This window comes from Lucilia cuprina, chromosome 6 (genome assembly GCF_022045245.1).
Source record: "Lucilia cuprina isolate Lc7/37 chromosome 6, ASM2204524v1, whole genome shotgun sequence".
NCBI lineage: Eukaryota > Metazoa > Arthropoda > Insecta > Diptera > Calliphoridae > Lucilia > Lucilia cuprina.
The window spans coordinates 10,655,088-10,674,830 of NC_060954.1; the positions used below are offsets into that span (position 1 = coordinate 10,655,088).

At 32.4% G+C, this 19,743-nt stretch overlaps 3 protein-coding genes across 3 annotated transcripts in view; 1 reads left to right on the forward strand and 2 right to left on the reverse strand.

Annotated features, from left to right (window-relative positions):
• The window catches only part of LOC124420485 (Down syndrome cell adhesion molecule-like protein Dscam2), a 121,501-nt gene extending 120,361 nt beyond the window's left edge, over positions 1–1,140 (reverse strand). Inside the window, exon 1 of the mRNA XM_046953374.1 lies at positions 909–1,140. The gene's annotated coding sequence lies outside the window, so the exon portion shown is untranslated. The remainder of the gene's footprint in view (positions 1–908) is intronic.
• Positions 1,141–7,324: 6,184 nt separating this feature from the next.
• LOC111688943 (kinesin-like protein costa) lies at positions 7,325–12,193 on the reverse strand. The gene is made up of 2 exons (XM_023451451.2): positions 10,730–12,193; positions 7,325–10,296 (listed from the first exon to the last, which is right to left on the reverse strand). The coding sequence occupies exons 1-2, from the start codon at positions 12,028–12,030 to the stop codon at positions 7,929–7,931; spliced, it is 3,669 nt and encodes a 1,222-aa protein (XP_023307219.2). The 5' UTR covers positions 12,031–12,193; the 3' UTR covers positions 7,325–7,928.
• Positions 12,194–13,694: 1,501 nt separating this feature from the next.
• LOC111688944 (putative pre-mRNA-splicing factor ATP-dependent RNA helicase PRP1) lies at positions 13,695–19,098 on the forward strand. The gene is made up of 6 exons (XM_023451452.2): positions 13,695–13,956; positions 14,056–15,329; positions 16,691–16,954; positions 18,038–18,160; positions 18,241–18,594; positions 18,654–19,098. Exons 1-6 carry the CDS (start codon positions 13,904–13,906, stop codon positions 18,779–18,781), a joined length of 2,196 nt encoding a protein of 731 aa, XP_023307220.2. The 5' UTR covers positions 13,695–13,903; the 3' UTR covers positions 18,782–19,098.
• Positions 19,099–19,743: the final 645 nt, after the last annotated feature.

Sequence of the window (19,743 nt, forward strand, 5' to 3'; positions counted from 1 at the left end):
TCAGTTCTAGTTCAGTTCTAGTTCAGTTCTAGTTCAGTTCTAGTTCAGTTCTAGTTCAGTTCTAGTTCAGTTCTAGTTCAGTTCTAGTTGAATTCTAGTTCAGTTCTAATTCAGTTCTAGTTCAGCCCTAATTCAGTTCTAGTTCAGTTATCAGTTCTATTTCAGTTCTTGTTCCGTTGTAGTTCAGTTCTATTGCAGTTCTAGTTCGGTTCTAGTTCAGTTCTAGTTCAGTTCTAGTTAAGTTCTAGTTCAGTTCTAGTTCAGTTCTAGTTCAGTTCTAGTTCAGTTCTAATTCAGTTCTAGTTCAGTTCTAGTTCAGTTCTAGTTCAGTTCTAGTTCAGTTCTAGTTCAGTTCTAGTTCAGTTCTAGTTAAGTTCTAGTTCAGTTCTAGTTCAGTTCTAGTTAAGCTCAAGATTTCAAATTTAAATCTTTTGTTATCGTATCAAATTTCATACAAAATCTTTTTAACTAAAAAGTACTTTTTCCAGCAAAATTGATACTAAATCCACAATAATTCATCGCTGCCACCCTTAAATGAAGTTTAGTTACGAATAGCAACAACAACAGTAGCAAAAAATATGCTGCTGAAAGAAGAAGCAGCAGAAGATGTACAAAGGAATGAGAAAAAAAGTACAACAAAGCTACAATGATGAATTTTTTAACTGTCTGGCTTACCTTTTTTTGCTAAATTTGTTGCTGGAAACTTAAAAATTAAAATTAAAATTTTCTTTAAATATTTTTATTTCAATAAAAATTTATTAACACACTGGCACTTAGACAAAACACTTAAAATTTTGCAAAAATATTAAGAAAAACTGCCACTAATCCTGGGGGGTGGCTAGATTTTAATTTAAAATTTTTGCAAAATTTAATTTAAATAAAACCTCTTTCTTTATAATATTTTTTACTTCTTCTATTAACTAAAGTCTGCTTTTAGCTGCAGCTTTAGTTTATTTTAATGATTTATATTTCAAATTGATTGAATTAATTAAAACACTTGTTTTTTTTAAGCACCCACGTTTAACCGACCGGTTTTCTTTGGTTTAAATCTGGCAAATTATTATTTCTACACACTTTGCTTAACGCTTACACTAGTGACGCAGATTCGCTCTCTTTAAAAAGCAAACGTATCGCACAACGTCTAAACGATGACTGTCGACTAGCGTTTCACTAAATCTTTAGCAGACCTAAAATTACCCCTTATGTGGTTATTGTTGTGCATGAAGGGGATTAATGGGAAATTTTAGGCATTCTTGTAAGTTTTATTTTGATTACCGTAATTTAGCGTTGGTTTTATTTTGTTTATAGTTATTTTTAGTGGTGGATGATTAGCATTTAGTAGCCGGGAAGTAAGCACCTGTTGCTCGTTTGTGGTGAAGGCACAACGAAAATAAAAAAGATATTGGAATTAATCTGAAGGTAATTTGATTTTAAGGCTTAACAAAACTTGGCGTGGTTTAAAACTGAACTAGAACTAAACTCGATTTGATATTATACAACACAACTGGAACTTAACTAGAAATGAAATAGAACTGAACTAGAATTGAACTAGAACTAAACTAGAATTGAACTAGAACTGAACTGGACTAGAAAAGAACTAGAATTAAACTTGAACTGAGCTAGCACTGTACTAGAACAGAACTGGAACTGAATTGGAACTGATCTAGTACCAAACTAGAACTGAACTGAAACCAAACTAGAACTGAACCAGTACTAAACTAGAACGATCTTGAACTGAACCTGAATTTATCTAGGACCGGAATAGAACTGAACTAGAACCGATCTAGTACCAAACTAGAACTGAAACCAAACTGGAACAGAACTAGGACTGAACTAGAACTGAACTAGATCTGAACTAGAACTGAACTAGAACTGAACTAGAACTGAACTAGAACTGAACTAGAACTGAACTAGAACTGAACTAGAACTGAACTAGAACTGAACTAGAACTGAACTAGAACTGAACTAGAACTGAACTAGAACTGAACTAGAACTGAACTAGAATTGAACTAGAACTGAACTAGAACTAAACTAGAACCGAACTAGAACTGAACTAGAACTGAACTAGAACGGAACTAGAACTGAACTAGAACTGAACTAGAACTGAACTAGAACTGAACTAGAACTGAACTAGAACTGAACTAGAACAGAACTAGAACTGAACTAGAACTGAACTAGAACTGAACTAGAACTGAATTAGAATTGAACTAGAACTGAACTAGAACTGAACAAGAACTGAAATAGAACTGAACTAGAACTGAAGTAGAACTGAACTACAACTGAACTACAACTGAACTACAACTGAACTAGAACTGAAGTAGAACTGAACTAGAACTGAACTAGAACTGAACTAGAACTGAACTAGAACTAGAACTGAACTAGAACTGAACTAGAACTGAACTAGAACTGAACCAGAACTGAACTAGAACTGATCTAGAACTAAACTAGAACTGAACTAGAACTGAACTAGAACTGAACTAGAACTGAACTAGAACTGAATTAGAATTGAACTAGAACTGAACTAGAACTGAACTAGAACTGAACTAGAACTGAACTAGAACTGAACTAGAACTGAACTAGAACTGAACTAGAACTGAACTAGAACTAAACTAGAACTGAACTAGAACTGAACTAGAACTGAATTAGAATTGAACTAGAACTGAACAAGAAACAGAACTGAACAAGAACTGAACAAGAACTGAACTAGAACTGAACTAGAACTGAACTAGAACTGAACTAGAACTGAACTAGAACTGAACTAGAACTGAACTAGAACTGAACCATAACTGAACTATAACTGAACTTTAACTAAACTTTAAATGAACTAGAACTGAACTTTAACTGAACTAGAACTGAACTATAACTAAACTAGAACTGAACTAAAAGTGAAGTTGAATTTAAAGTAAACTTATACGAAGGCTGGGTTAAATTCAAAATACATAAAGGGCGGCACTGTTTATGCGAGTTCAATAGGCATTTAACTTAAACTATGTTAAAACCAATATTAATGGATCTTCATGATCATGATATAAACGAATGCTTTTACTTTTAACAAAAAAAAACTCAAAAAAAAAATTTATTGCTTAAATATGTTTTGTTTTATTTAATATATTGATATATTTTTATTTTGATTTCTCTATAACATTGATTATATAAAATTGTATTTATTCATGATTTATGTATTTATGCTTTTATTAGAAGATTTCGAAAACTTATAAATAGTTTAGCACAAAGATTATATTTTGATTTAGAGTGAAAATAATATCAAAAAATAAAATTTTTTATAAACAAATAAACAGGATTAGTAGCAAATTAATATAATAATTTAGTTTATTTTTCTGTAAAAATTAAAAAACTTTTGGTTATTTTGAACAGAACATTTGAAGTTCTGCAAACAAGAACCGAACTAGAACTGAACTAGAACTAAACTAGAACTGAACTAGAACTAAACTAGAACTGAACTAGAACTGAACTAGAACTGAACTAGAACTGAACTAGAACTGAACTAGAACTGAACTAGAACTGAACTAGAACTGAACTAGAACTGAACTAGAACTGAACTAGAACTGAACTAGAATTAAACTAGAACTAAACTAGAACTGAACTAGAACTAGAACTAAACTAGAACTGAACTAGAACTGAACTTGAACTGATCTAGAACTGAACCTGAACTAGAACTGAACTAGAACTGAACTAGAACTGAACTAGAACTAGAACTGAACCTGAACTGAACCTGAACTGAACTAGAACTGAACTAGAACTGAACTAGAACTGAACTAGAACTGAACTAGAACTGAACTAGAACTGATCTAGAACTAGAACTGAACTAGAACTGAACTAGAACTGAACTAGAACTGAACTAGAACTGAACTAGAACTGATCTAGAACTGAACTAGAACTGAACTAGAACTGAACTAGAACTGAACTAGAACTGAACTAGAACTGAACTAGAACTGAACTAGAACTGAACTAGAACTGAACTAGAACTGAACTAGAACTGAACTAGAACTGAACAAGAACTGAACTAGAACTGAACTAGAACTGAACTAGAACTGAACTAGAGCTGAACTAGAACTGAACTAGAACTGAACTAGAACTGAACTAGAACTGAACTAGAACTGAACTGGAACTGAACTAGAACTGAACTAGAACTGAACTAGAGCTGAACTGGAACTGAATTAGATGTGAACTAGAACTAATTCAGAACTGATCTAGAACTTAAACTGAACTAAACTAGAACTGAACTAAACTAGAACTGAACTAAACTAGAACTGAACTAAACTAGAACCGAACTAAACTAGAACTGAACTTAACTAGAACTGAACTAGAACTATAACTGTACTAGAACTGAACTAGAACTGAACTAGAACTGAACTAGAACTGAACTGAACTAGAACTGAACTAGAACTGAACTAGAACTGAACTAGAACTGAACTAGAACTGAACTAGAACTGAACTAGAACTGGACTAGAACTGAACTAGAACTGAATTAGATGTGAACTAGAACTAATTCAGAACTGATCTAGAACTTAAACTAAACTAATCTAGAACTGAACTAAACTAGAACCGAACTAAACTAGAACTGAACTTAACTAGAACTGAACTAAACTAGAACTGAACTAAACTAGAACTATAACTGTACTAGAACTGAATTAGAACTGAACTAGAACTGAACTAGAACTGAACTAGAACTGAACTAGAACTGAACTAGAACTGAACTAGAACTGAACTAGAACTGAACTAGAACTGAACTAGAACTGAACTAGAACTGAACTAGAACTGAACTAGAACTGAACTAGAACTGAACTAGAACTGAACTATAGCTGAACTAGAACTGAACTGAAACTGAACTAGAAATGAACTTGAACTGAACTAAAACTGAACAAGAATTGAACTAGAACTGAACTAGAAGTGAATTAGATCTTAACTAGAACTGAATTAGAACTAATCTATAAGTGAACTTGTACCGATCTTTAACTGTCACAAGTATTTCAAGTTAAAATCGTTAATAAAAAAATAAAACCAAAAATCATTTGAAAAATGTTATTAATATAATAAAAAATTAATACAAAATGTTTATTGAAAAACAAAAACTTAAAATACTTATTACAAACAAAAAATTGCAATTGTAGTATAAAACACAAAATACAAAAAAATTAAGAAATTAATACATTTTTTGTTTTGCACCAAAAAAAAAACTATTTGTTTTAAGTAAAAAGATATACGAAAAAGTATAACATAAAAAAAAACATATAAAGGAGTATTAAACAAAAAGATAAAAAAATATATAGAAAATGAGTATTAAATAGTTTGTTTTACATACAAATATAAAAGTTAAAAGAGATCTGAGAGTTAAAAACTTTAAAAAAATTAAGCTGTCAAACAGTAATAGGATTAAAATAGAAGTTAGTTTTAGATAAATTAATTAAAATTCTTTTTAAAAAAAGTTAAAAAATTGGAGGAAAGTAAAGTTATTAAAATTTCAGTTTTTTAAGAATTAAATTATTTTTTTTTTTGTAAGAATTTAAATTTCAATTTGAAATTATTTTCTTAAGCAATTCTTTTCTTGACTTTACTTTCTTATATTCCTGTTATTTGTGGCTTTTTTACCATAAAGTTTAAATATTATATTTTTGTTTTTTCTCTTTTTTTAAGATAAATGCCTTTTTTCCTTTGTTTAACTGATTGTTAAACATCAGTGTTAAATTTAAATTATTTTTGTTTCTTAAAACTTAATTATTAAGTTACACAAAATTAGCCTTAAAACTTAAACTAATAATTTCAGATTTGTCTTAAAAGTTAAAATTAATTAAAAAAACATTTAAAAATAATACAAAAATACCTTAAGAATAAAAAGTTATTTAATAGCAACACAATATCAACACACTTAAACAAATTAATAGGAATTTTTCAGGAGCAGTATGTTTTAAGTAAAACCAATAAAAACTTTTTCTAAAAAGAAAAAGACTAAATAAAAAAAATTTACAAAATTTTTCCAATATTTTTTGTTAAATATATATGATTCTTTTCAATCTTAATCGCTAATTTTTTAAAAAAAAAATTACTAAAACAGTACTATAAATTAAAGAGTTTCTTTCTAAATATAAATCTTAAAGAGGCGAGACAGAGCTTTTTAGGGGCCTTGAGTATCAAAGTGTTTAAAAAGTTTAGAGTTTTCAAAATTTTAATAACTATTGTTTTGATTATGACAGGACTATATGTATGTATGGACTGTACTAAAGTCTGGCCTATGTACTGAACTATAGTCTGGATTGTGTGAACTATAATCTGGAATATAGTCTGAACTATATTCTGGATAATAGTAAAGTCTATAGTCTGACATTTAATCCAATCGATAGTGTACACTAATATCTATATAATTATCTGAACTATCTATATACTGGATTATAGTCGGAACAATAGTGTGCGCCGTGGTCTAGTCTATAGTCTAGACTACAGTCTGATCTACAATCTATAGTATAGTCTGGTCCATAATCTAGTTTTTAGTCTGGTCTTCAATTATATCAATCAATTGTCTGGTCTATAGTAGAGTCAAGAGTCTGGTCCATAGTAGAGTCTAGAGTCTGGTGTATTGTCGAGATTAGAGTCATGTCTATGCTCTCCTCTATAGTCGAGTCTATAGTCTGGTGTATAACCAAGTGTATAGTCTGGTCTATAGTCTGGTCTAGAGTCTGGTCTTTAGTCGAGTCTAGAGTCTGGTCTATAGTCGAGTCTAGAGTCTGGTCTATAGTCTGGTCTATAATCGAGTCTATAGTCTGATCTACAGCCTGGACTTTATCTAGTATATAATCTAAGCTATAGTCCAGTTTACAGTCTGGACTATAGTTTAGTTTACAGTCTGGTCTATAGACCCGTTGGGAGTCTGGTCTGTAGTCCAGTTTACAGTCTACACTAATATCTACAATGAACTGTAATCAAGACTGTATACTGGACTATAGTCTGAACAATAGTTTGGATCATGGTCTAGTCTATAGTCTTGACTACAATCTATTATATAGTCTGGTCTATAAACTATTCTACAGTCTGGTCTACATACTATATTTCAGTCTATAGTCTGAAAAGATGGACTACATGTCTGTAGTATGGACTATAGCACATTTTTTAGTCTGGAATATAGTCTATTCTATAATCTGGACTATAGTCTATTCTATAGTCTGGTCTATAATCTAGTCTATAGTCTGGACTATAGTATATTCTATAGTCTGGACTTTAGTCTAGTCTATAGTCTGGACTATAGTCTATTCTATAGTCTGCACTATAGTCTATTCTAAAGTCTGCACTATAGTCTATTCTATAGTCTGGACTGTAGTCAATAGTCTGGACTATAGTCTATAGTCTATAATCTGGACTATAGTCTATAGTCTGGATTATAGTCTATAGTAGTCTGGACTATAGGCTATAGTCTGGACTATAATCTAGTCTGGTCTTTCGATAGCCTAAACTGCAATATACTCTGGGCTCTAAATCTATAGTCTAGTGTATAGTCTGGGCTTTAGGATTGTCTGGACTTTTACCTAGCTACAGTCTGGACTATAGTGTATTCTAAAGTACGGACTATAGTCTGGACTATTATCTAGTCATAGTCTGGGCAGCAGATTAGAATAGTCTAATCTGAACTATAGTCTTGTACATAGTCTGGGCTAAAGTCTAGTCTGTAGTCTAATCTATAGTCTGGCATATAGTCTGTACTGTAGTCTTGTATATAGTCTGGTTATATCATAGTCATAGTCTGGACTGTAGTCTTTTTATAGCCTGAATAGTAATCTAAAGTCTGGTAAAAGCTCTATAGTCTAAGTTAACCCCTTCAAAAATTTGTTGTCCCTAACCCCCTACCAAATACCTACTTCTACACTAACAAAATAACTTGCTTACACTTTAAAACTAAAGCTGAAAAAACAAATATTCCTTTAATTTTTCCTAGAGTTATCCTGTATGATAATTTTGTTCTTCTGTCTTGTGACCTTTGTATTTGGTGTATTTGTAGATAATTTTTTAAGATTCTCTTGAGGTATAACCGCCAACATTTGTTCTTTATCTTTAGCACGTTTACCGCTACCACCAGCAGCAGCAGTAGCTGCTGCAGCCACCAATTGTGTAGAAGTGGAAGAGGTAGATGGTGGATTGGAGGTATCATCTGTATGATGATTATGATGACTGGCGGCATAACGTGTTAAAACTTGAAATTTAGCAAAAAGTTTATTTTTAGTTTCACGTTCTTTGTCTTTAAATTTATCCAGAGGTTTGTATTTGGTCAGAGAGGTTGGATCGGTTAGGGGACACATTTCCATATCGTTAAGTTTATTGGAGGAGGGTTTAAGCATTTTACCGCCACCGCCATGTATGGAGGGCGGAGATGACCATTCATAATCGGAATCGGAAAAGCAAGTGGTAGCTGAATTATTGGTGGCCTGTAAAGCCAATTGGTGGGGCGAGGGTTTGTAGTAGCGAGCAGCATTAGGATTAAGGGATTGTTCTGTGAAAGAGGCAGAACTATTAGAGGTTTCATCGGCTAAATGTCTAAGCATTAAGGTTAATTTCATTTCATGCTGCCGTTGTAAAAGTACAGCATTACGTTCTCCTTCTAAACGAGCCTGGCGTACAGCGTTCGATAGCACTCGCTCCTTCCATTCCCAGGCATCTTTCTCTCTTTCCAATTGCATTAATTGTACTTCCAATTTACGCGAGGAGTCTCTCAAATCTATAACTTTGGTAAAATATTTATAAAGTAAAGTGCGCATTTCCTCAGTGGACAATTTATTAAGGCGGGCCATAAGCATTTGCTCGCCTTTTTCTCTTTGTAGACGTTCACTGGTGTCAATGGATTTGTGACCACAAATTAACTCATTTTTAAATTCTATGGCGGCATCAATGGCCTCTATTGCTTCATCACATTCCAATAGTTTACGTTCTTCTTTGTGGCTCAACATTTTGTCTCGTTTTAATTTGCGATCCAAGGAGCATCTTTGCTCGAGCAAATGATCTCTAGTTCTTCTTAGATTACGTATTTCATGCCGTAAACCTTCTCGCTGTTCATCATCACGATAGAGATCTAAATTATCGGATTTTTCTTTTAAAACATGATCCAAATGAGAGATACGGGCTTGTACTTCTTTTAAATGTTTACCCTTTTCCTCGGCCAAAGGTGCGTGCTCTATTTTAACCAAAGCCTTAGAGTTTTCTTTTTCCTTTAAGGATTTCATTTCATTTTCTAATGCCTCCTTAAGTTTACGTTCCTTTTTGATTTTCTTTTGCAAATCATCTATGACCTTTTTGGATTCATGTAAAGATTGTTGTAATTTCTTTACCTTTTGGCCACTTTCTCCTGCTATATGCTTAATAGAGGTCAAATCATTGAGTCTTTGCTCCAGGTGTGTGATAATGGCTTTAAGACGTTCGATTTCTTGTTTGTCTTTATGCTGCAGCATGGCCTTGGCCAATGTCTTTTTGGTTTTTTCATATTCTGCCTCCAATTTGGCTCTTTTCTTGTGGAATCTTTGTTTGGCCGTAGTGCGCGTGTCACTGTTCTTTATAAGTTCTGTTATGATGTTCTGTTTTAATTGCATGGTTTCTTCTACTTCTTTGATTTGTCTTAAGCGTGCTTCTATATCGGTATCCAATTTACGCAATTTCTTTTGTATCATATCCATGGGTGAATTGTTATTTTGTCTTATGTTATTGGCCATATCAGTAGAGGAGTCTAAGAAGTCATCATTTGTTGTTTGAAATTGCTGCTGCAGTTGTTGTTGATTCTGCTGCTGTTGTTGCTTTACACCCGCCACTCTATTTAACATGGCTATTTCTGCACTTGACAGAGTAGCTCCCGGCTGTATGGATCTTCTCCTACCTCCTGTACCCACAGATTGTTTTCGTTCCTCCAATTCTTTTTCCTCCTCCCTGTGATCTTTTTTCTTTTGTTGAAAACTTTCTTGCGACTCCATTACTGCTTTGGGATGATTTTCCATAAACTCTTGATATTTAGTTTTTACCAGATTATCAGTTTTTATGCTTAAATCTTCCATAAGTAATTCGATTTTTTCCTCTAAATCAGGACGTTGGGATTCTGAATCGGATTCATTGTCAGAATTTTGTTGGCATGACGTTTCTGGTTCACTATTGGTTTCTTCGGGCTCTTCGGCTTCTTGTATGGGGCCCAATTGTTTTTGACTGCGAATAACTTCATTGGAACTGAGGCACTCTTCGCATTCCTGTTTGAGAAACAGCCATTCCTCGATTTGTTCTTTTTCAGCCTCGTTTATGGCATTGGATGTAATTAGTCTGGAAAATTATGTAAATTGTTTAATAAATATTTAATATTTTACTCAATTCTAGTTGAGTTCTAGTTCAGTTCTAATTCAGTTCTAGTTCAGTTCTGGTTCAGTTCTAGTTCAGTTCTAGTTCAGTTCTAGTTCAGTTCTAGTTCAGTTCTAGTTCAGTTCTAGTTCAGTTCTAGTTCAGTTCTAGTTCAGTTCTAGTTCAGTTCTAGTTCAGTTCTAGTTCAGTTCTAGTTCAGTTCTAGTTCAGTTCTAGTTCAGTTCTAGTTCAGTTCTAGTTCAGTTCTAGTTCAGTTCATGTTCAGTTCTAGTTTAGTCCTGGTTCAGTTCTAGTTCAGTTCTAGTTCAGTTCTAGTTCATTCCAGTGTAGTGTTTAGTTCTGTTATAGTTCGGTTAAAAAAGTGGAATATAACTTAATAATTAGCATTTTTACTCACTTTGAAAACAAACCCTCAGCATTAGAGACCAACTTAAACCACTGGCTAGCAGCAAATTGTAAACCAAAATGTGAATCAGGTACTGGAGGCGTTAAACCAGCTGCTGTAACACCTCCTCCACCTAATTCCGGTAAAATACCCTCAGGCGACAAAGGAGTATTATCATCAGAGAATGTATTCATTACCACATAATTACGCACACATTGCACTTTAAAGGCAAACTGTAGATTGCACAGAGTCTCATTAATATCTCGCTCGAAGGGAGAAACACACAATATGACCAGAGTTTGAGCACGACCACCAAAAGAATCTTTCAACAGAGTGGTAAGAGTAGTTTGATTATAGGGTATATTACCATTGGCATTATACATAAGAGCAGGATCAGTTAAAGTATTAACCACATGCTCTAGCGACTGTAAACCCAAATCCTTAGGTAAACTTGAGGGTTGATCAAGAGAATTCAACATAAACAAACGTTCGGTGGCACATAGATCACTAAAGGAGGCAGTCGAAAGACGATGTTGTATTAAGCCCTCCTTGGAAACCCACTGCTGTTCCAGAGTTAAAGTAAAAAGTGTATGAGCCATTTCCATTTTCGAATTAGCCAACGATTGCAAACCCACTTGTAGCCAATGGAAAACATCGGCAAAATTCATGCAGTGAACATTACCTACACCTAATAAATCACGTATAACCTCACCACATATCTCCACCCAGCCAATGTTGACAGCATAAGTACGTTCCGGATGATTGGTCATATGTGTAAAAATCTCACGTACACAACGTTGCACTATACCCTGATCAGCTTCATTATAGGAGCAATCAAATCCATAGCCATATAATGTATATGTTTTGCCGCAACCCTTCTGACCATAAGAAACAACTGAGGCATCAAAGCCTTCCATAAATAAACTAATTAAAGGAAATACTGTTTGATGATATACTTGATTTTGAGCACAATTCAAAGGTAGAGCATGTGTAACGGGAAATGAATGCGGACCCACTTGTATAAGGCCCGCTGCTATACCTACACCATTATCCAATGCTCCTATTCCACCAGACATACCATTATTAGCCATATAGCCTGGTTGTGTAGCAGCCAAAGGTATAGTTTGTATACAGCACTTGGTATCTTTTTCATCTTCTTCCTCTTCCTCATTGTCATAGCACTTAGCATTACCATTATCATCCTGTTGTTGCCCTACAATGTCCTTTTCCAATTTTGTTGCTACATCACGTTGTTGTTGTTTTTGCAAACCCTTGGGGCAAATACGCACAGCAACTTGAATTGGTATTTCCATTTTCTTTTTTATGCTTCTTTTCACTTAATTAGGCCCCTAATATTTAGTTTGTATGATTATATTTTAGTATTTTATTTAATTTAAAGACATTTTATTTATTTTTTTGTTGTATTTTAAATAGTTTATTTATTTATTTATGCTTAATTGATTTGCTAAATTTTCTTCTGCCTGCTCTCGCGAAAACAATAATTTTTTAGGTGTATTCATCAGTGATGTAATTTTTAGTAGTATTTTGATTACTTATTGGTAAAAAGGGAGTATATTTAAATTAAATTGTTGAAAACAGTAGAGTCTGATAAATACAAATTATATTGAGAAAAATACAAAAATTTACTTTTTGTAATTTATGAAAAATGAATTTCCGAATTTAAACAGTTAAGGAAAGTTTGTTTATTGTTGTTTTAAGAAAATTCGAAAATTTATGAAAGTTGGAATTCTGAATTATAACAATATTGTCATTTAGAATTTTTAATATCAACTTTATTCTATTTTTGTCCATTTATTAGATTGGTTTATTTATTCCATACTTTTGTAACAATATCGGTCGTAGAGAGCAAAACAACTTTCGTAATGTTATGTTTCCACTGAAGTGTTTTGAGCAAATCTAGTGGATTTGGAGAAAAATAATTAAAAACATGTAGATTTGCCATACATTTTTGACAAAACGAAATCTACTTAATCTACTAGGTTTGATTTAAAACATATCGGAAATGTATTTTATAGCACAAGATTTGCATTTCTCGTGGTACGGAGTTTCCAGTTATCGGAAACTTGTTTTGTTATTCTTTTCATTCGTACAACAACAAATCAATGTAAATAACATGTAGTTTCTGAAACAAAGGTTTCTATGTGTGGATCTTCAAAAGAGAATTAAGAAAAATTTTCTCAACAAAAGTTTCCTAGTGTGGATCAGGTCTTAAGTATAAGAAAAAAAAACAATTTTTTGCAGTAATTTTTTATGTTCACTTTCAGATTCCTTTCAAATTTGTTTTTCAATATCGATTTTCTTACTAGTTTTTCATTCAAAACTTCGAGTTTTCATTACAAAGTCGAATGTTTGAAAAATGTTTTATAAGAACCGGTAGGAAATTTAATTTTGACATTTGTGCTTAGTTAGACCCACTGATGTTATGGAAGATAAGTTGATTTTTTAATAGATGGACAAAAAGTCATATTATTTACATCAATTGTTCTCTCAATTTCCTTATTAAATAATGAATTTTTCTGTATTTACATAATTTTTTCAAATTGACTTGATATGGGTTAATCTGTAAAGATATTTTCGTAATTTTTGTTTCAATACCAATGGTCTAGATAAACATGAGAGGCTTATAAAAATTGTATAAAACGAACCTGTAACCAAAACTTAAAGAGTTATATTAAAGGGTACAGAATAGCTAAATCCACTCAGAATTGTATATGAACCCTTGATGAATATTTCTTAATATTATTTCTTGATATTATATTAAATGAATCATTAATATTTGTAGCAATTTATAAACGTCTATTATCTACATAATAAACGTTTTAAAATTAAAACTTTGTTTTTGAATACTTATAAAGTAATCTATTTTTAAATTTTTATCTTTCACAGTGTTTTTTGCTCTCTATTAAACAAATATATACTCAAACAAACAACTCTGGCATACAACACTTATAAATACTACCAATTTTAGCAACTGTGATGTTAGAACCATTATTATTCTTCTTTATTTCACAAGCGCCTGTTAAAATCGCGTGCCAATTAACGCGTGTTTTTTGTTAAATAAATTTCTCCATTTAAATTAAAGATAAATACGGGAAATTATAATAAAATAAAGAAATTTATTAAGTTTTTAAGAAAAACAGACCTAAAAAAAAAAACAAATAAAACATGTCGAAAAGACGCATTGAAGTTGGAGAAACCTACACAAACAAAGTGAAAAAGTAAGTATCTGATACGAATAAACGAAAAGAAACGAATAAAACTGAAATTATATTATAAACATGGCGACTGATGGAATTTTTCTTTTGGTCATTTTTTAGAGAAGAAACAGCTACTACTTCGTCGGGAGCAGCAGCTTGTTTGGCGTCTAGCGGCACACCGGGAAGTTTAGTGGGTTCTTTGGCGAAACCACCCGGCACCATGAATCCCTTTAATCTAAAGCCCTATACGGCACGTTTTCAACAGTTGTACAAGAAACGTATAACATTGCCGGTATTCGAATATCAAACGGATTTTATGCGTTTGTTAAATAATCATCAGTGTATTGTGTTGGTGGGTGAGACAGGTTCCGGCAAGACAACACAAATACCCCAGTGGTGTGTGGAATATGCTGTATCTAAGGGTAAGAAGGGGGTATCTTGTACCCAACCTCGTCGTGTGGCTGCTATGTCAGTGGCCCAACGTGTTTCCGAAGAAATGGATGTTAATCTTGGTGAAGAAGTGGGTTACTCTATACGTTTTGAGGATTGCTCCTCACCCAAGACTTTGTTGAAATACATGACAGATGGTATGTTGTTGCGAGAGGCCATGTCGGATCCCATGTTGGAACAATATCAGGTTATCTTATTGGATGAGGCTCACGAAAGGACTTTGGCTACGGATATCTTAATGGGTGTTTTAAAGGAGGTTATTAGACAAAGAAATGACTTAAAACTAGTGGTGATGTCTGCCACTTTAGATGCTGGCAAATTCCAGCAGTATTTCGATAATGCTCCTCTCATGAATGTACCCGGTAGAACCCATCCAGTAGAAATTTTCTATACTCCTGAACCCGAACGTGATTATCTAGAAGCGGCCATACGTACTGTTATACAAATACACATGTGCGAAGATATAGAGGGTGATATCCTTATGTTCCTCACGGGTCAGGAGGAAATCGAAGAGGCTTGTAAACGTATTAAACGTGAAATAGATAATTTGGGTTCTGAAATAGGTGAACTCAAGTGTATACCATTATATTCCACCTTGCCACCTGCTTTGCAGCAGCGTATTTTCGAACCAGCACCACCACGCAGTGCCAATGGTGCCATTGGCCGTAAAGTGGTAGTATCCACTAATATTGCTGAAACTTCATTGACCATTGATGGTGTAGTCTTTGTCATCGATCCCGGTTTTGCCAAACAAAAAGTCTATAATCCTCGTATACGTGTAGAGAGTTTATTAGTTTCACCCATTTCAAAGGCTTCGGCTCAACAGAGAGCTGGTCGTGCCGGTCGTACTCGCCCCGGAAAATGTTTCCGTTTGTATACGGAAAAGGCCTATAAGAATGAAATGCAAGATAATACATATCCGGAAATTTTGAGATCTAATTTAGGTAAGTTGTATTTATTTTTTTCATATTCAATTACTTATTTACTTACTTAGAACCGGTTTTATAACTTAAAACTAAAGGAGGACATTTTAACTTAACTTTTTCCTTCAGCAAGAACTGTCTTTATTTCTTATTTAATTTTCAAAAAGTTAATTATTGTGTAACAAAAGAGTAGTATTATACATTTTATAGAAAAAATAGAAAAAGTGGTAACATCGAATATACTTTTATCTTTACGTTCATCACAACAACATCACAAAAAACTAAAATCATCAACAAAAGTAGTCTTTTCCTCAATTGGAAAAGTTCGACCTTTTGTCTTTTACCGTATTTGTTTTTAAACTGATTTTGTTAATATATACTCTTACCACATAAATATCAAATTTGTATACCCTACAACACTATAGTGGGTAGGGTATTATGCCGATTGGCATACCTTAAAGTATACCGTCCGTCTGTCCGTCCGTCATGTAAACCTTGTAATCAATCTACAGGCCGCAATTTTAAAGATAATTGAATGGAATTTGGTACATGATCTTCTATTGTCCCAGGGACGAAACCTATTGAAAATTATTAACATCGGTCTATCATTTATACAACTGAACCCCCGAATAGAGCTTGTAAACCTTATAACCAAACTACAGGTCGCAATTATGGATATAATTCAATGAAATTTTGCACATGATCTTTTATGGTATTGTAGACGAAGCCTATTGAAAATAGGCCCCATAGAACTGAACCCGCCAAATAGGGCGGGTACGAGTATATTAAGATACGAGTATATTAATTATGTTAATATACTCGTATCTCGACAAAAAACTGCAAAACCAAGTTCTATACTAGTCTTGATGACCCAGATGAACTTTTTAATTATAGGGCCTCATATGACCCTAGCCCCTCTAAAAAGTCCCCATCAAAATTTTACTTAAATATCCCCAGTTTTATTAAACATTAAATGGCTTTAGTATATCTGAGGCAAGGTACAATTCAATTTAAATGCTTTATTATGAAAACTAAATCACATTTTATTCGTATACAGGTGTATACGATATGGTTATGTGGTCGGCCTCGCCCGACTATAACTTCTTATTTGTTTTTTTTACGAAAATGTCGACTTAGACTTTTTCAATTCAATTGAAAATTGAAAATCAATTTGAAAGAACGACTTGCTTTCTTACTTACTTACTTACTTAGTTACTTACTTACTTACTTACTTACTTACTTACTTACTTACTTACTTAGTTACTTACTTACTTACTTACTTACTTACTTACTTACTACTTACTTACTTACTTACTTACTTACTTACATACTTACTTACTTAATTATTTCCTTACTTATTCCAACTTCTTTTTTTCTTCCAGGCACTGTCGTTTTACAACTCAAAAAATTGGGCATTGACGATTTGGTACACTTCGATTTTATGGATCCACCTGCACCTGAAACTCTTATGCGTGCCTTAGAACTTTTGAACTATTTAGCTGCTCTCGACGATGATGGTAACCTAACTGATTTAGGTGCGGTAATGTCCGAATTCCCATTGGATCCACAATTAGCCAAAATGTTAATAGCCAGTTGTCAGCACAATTGTTCGAATGAAATTTTATCAATTACGGCTATGCTGTCGGGTGAGATAAACTTTATTTTTTTATTTTATTTAAATATTTTAAATTTTTAACAAAAAGTAGGGTTAAAATGAAGCGATTTAGGCATAATGAAAGTTTAATTCCTTACAAATTGTTATATAATTGAAACAAATTTCTAGGGCAAATGTTTATTTACAAGAAAGCTATATTTAATTTAGAAAAAATTCAATATTTCGTATGAATATCTACAAAAAAAATTAATCAGAAAAAGCTAAACAATACAATTTAAAATAGGGGTTTGAAAAGGGAACACATAATTTGATACAAATCAGTCAGTCTTAATTTGATACACAACTCTCTTTGCGTTATAAACATAGTTTTGTTGGAAGTTGTGTTTATTGGCTAATAGGTTTACCCATTACTCTGAAGATAAAAACTTGTATTTTTTTAATAATTTTTAGACTGTTTTACACTTGAAAGTTTTTTTTTTCTCTAATCCTTAGTTTTAGTTAAAATGCAAAAGAAAAATTTCCCTTTATTTTAGAATAAACATTTGTCTTTTGCATTCACCACTGAACCTTCAGTTTCAATAGCGTTTAAATAACGAAAACACAAGTAACACTATCTTTTAAACTTTTAAAAAGAAAACTATTGTTTCTTAAACTAAAACCTTTTAACTTAAAGCAAAATCTTTGTTACTTGTGGCTTTTTTCTTAATTTTCAAAAGAAAACTAAAAACGTTCTTGAAACTCTTTGCTGAAAAACAAAACCTTTACAAAAACCTCTTCCTTTTATTGAAAATTTAGTTGACTTTAGCAGTGTTTATTCTATTGTTTATCATCACTATTTATAAAGAAATTCTTTAACAAAAAAAAAAAAAAACAAACACTTAAGTTTTAAACAATGAAAATGCTCTTAAACAAAAATTCAACTTGTGTCAACGGGTAAATGGTAAAATATTGTTGGTTTGCTTTCGAACAAAAAAAAAAAAATAAACTACAAACCAAATACCCCCAAACACAAAATGCTCTTCTTTTGTTTTTATCTCGTAACCATACAAAAATAAATCTAAAAAAAATAAAACATTTGTGATGATGATGATGACAACCCCACCAAATACTACAGTACCACAATGTTTTGTAAGACCCAATGAGGCCAAAAAAGCAGCAGATGAGGCTAAAATGAGATTTGCCCATATTGATGGTGATCATTTGACTTTACTTAATGTCTATCATGCCTTTAAGCAGAGTAAGTATTTGTTTATTTTCCAAACAAAAGAAAAAGTTATATTTCCTTTCTTACCTTACCCCCCCACCCATCATCATCAGGCAGTGAAGATCCCAATTGGTGTTATGAAAATTTCATTAATTTCCGTTCTTTAAAATCAGCCGATAATGTGCGTCAGCAATTGGCTCGCATTATGGATCGTTTCAATTTAAAACGCAGCAGCACAGAATTTACTTCCAAGGATTATTATGTCAATATACGTAAAGCCTTAGTACAAGGTTTCTTTATGCAGGTGGCACATTTAGAGCGTACTGGTCACTATCTTACCATTAAGGATAATCAAATTGTACAACTACATCCTTCAACATGTCTGGATCATAAACCCGATTGGGTTATTTATAATGAATTTGTGCTCACTACTAAAAATTATATACGTACCGTTACAGATGTTAAGCGTAAGTAAATTAAACATCATTTTAACCTTAAATATAATATATTTTATTATAACTTATAGCTGAATGGCTTTTAACATTGGCTCCTCAATACTATGATATGAATAATTTCCCTCAATGTGAGGCCAAACGTCAATTGGAAATGTTACAGCAACGACTGGAATCTAAACAATATCAAACCGGTTTTTAAACGCACTTTAATTTTGCAGTCTTTTATTTTAATACTTTTATTAATATTTCTTTTTATTATTAAATATTATTACTTTTATACGTTTTACGTACATATATAGTTTTTATTTTTATTATATAAGTTTTTTTTCTTTGAATGATAAAAAAATAATATATAGAAAAAAATTCGAAATTCATTTGGGGATTTCAAACCTGCGATTATAAAACTTATTTCCATTACACCTTAAAAAAAGAAAAATAACCGACCGAACTAATTAAAAATTAATATATAGTTATACATGTGTAATTAAAAAAAAATAAGAAAAAACAAAATCTTAAGAATTTTTAAAACAAGTGTGTGTGTGTGTGAAAAGTGTTTTTGAAAAAAAATGTATCAACAACTACAAATAAATAGTAGTAAAACTACTTATTTATTTTTACAAACGCAATTTCTTATTGTTCTTAATAAAGTTGAAATAAAAAGATCGTTTTGATCTTAATGTAAAACAAAAAAAAAAAAAGATTTTAATGGAAATCGTCGGTTTCAATGTTTTTTTGGAGTATCGCGAAACGTGTACATGATGAAGGATTATTGGAAACAGATTGTAAGTGATAAATTTTAAAAGATGCAATAAATAGAATTGGATGGAAATTTCGATATGTGTTGATTTCGGAAATGCCTTCATTATAACATGAAGGTTGGATTCAATTTACACTGATCGAACGAAATCTGAACATTTATTCGAATTACAATGCAAATCCAAAAAGAAGACTAACAAAATATTGATCTTAATTGAAGTACGGCAGCATCAATATGGCCTATTGAAGGCGGTCGCAGGATACCGCATGAATGTCAAACTTGGAGGTCGTCCATCGCTCATAGCAGACACGGAAGAAAACCTGCCGCGGAAAAAAAGAGTAGTTCTGGCACACCTTAGATCGGGATGGAGCAACAGGCTCAATGTCTACTGGTCACGTATGTAC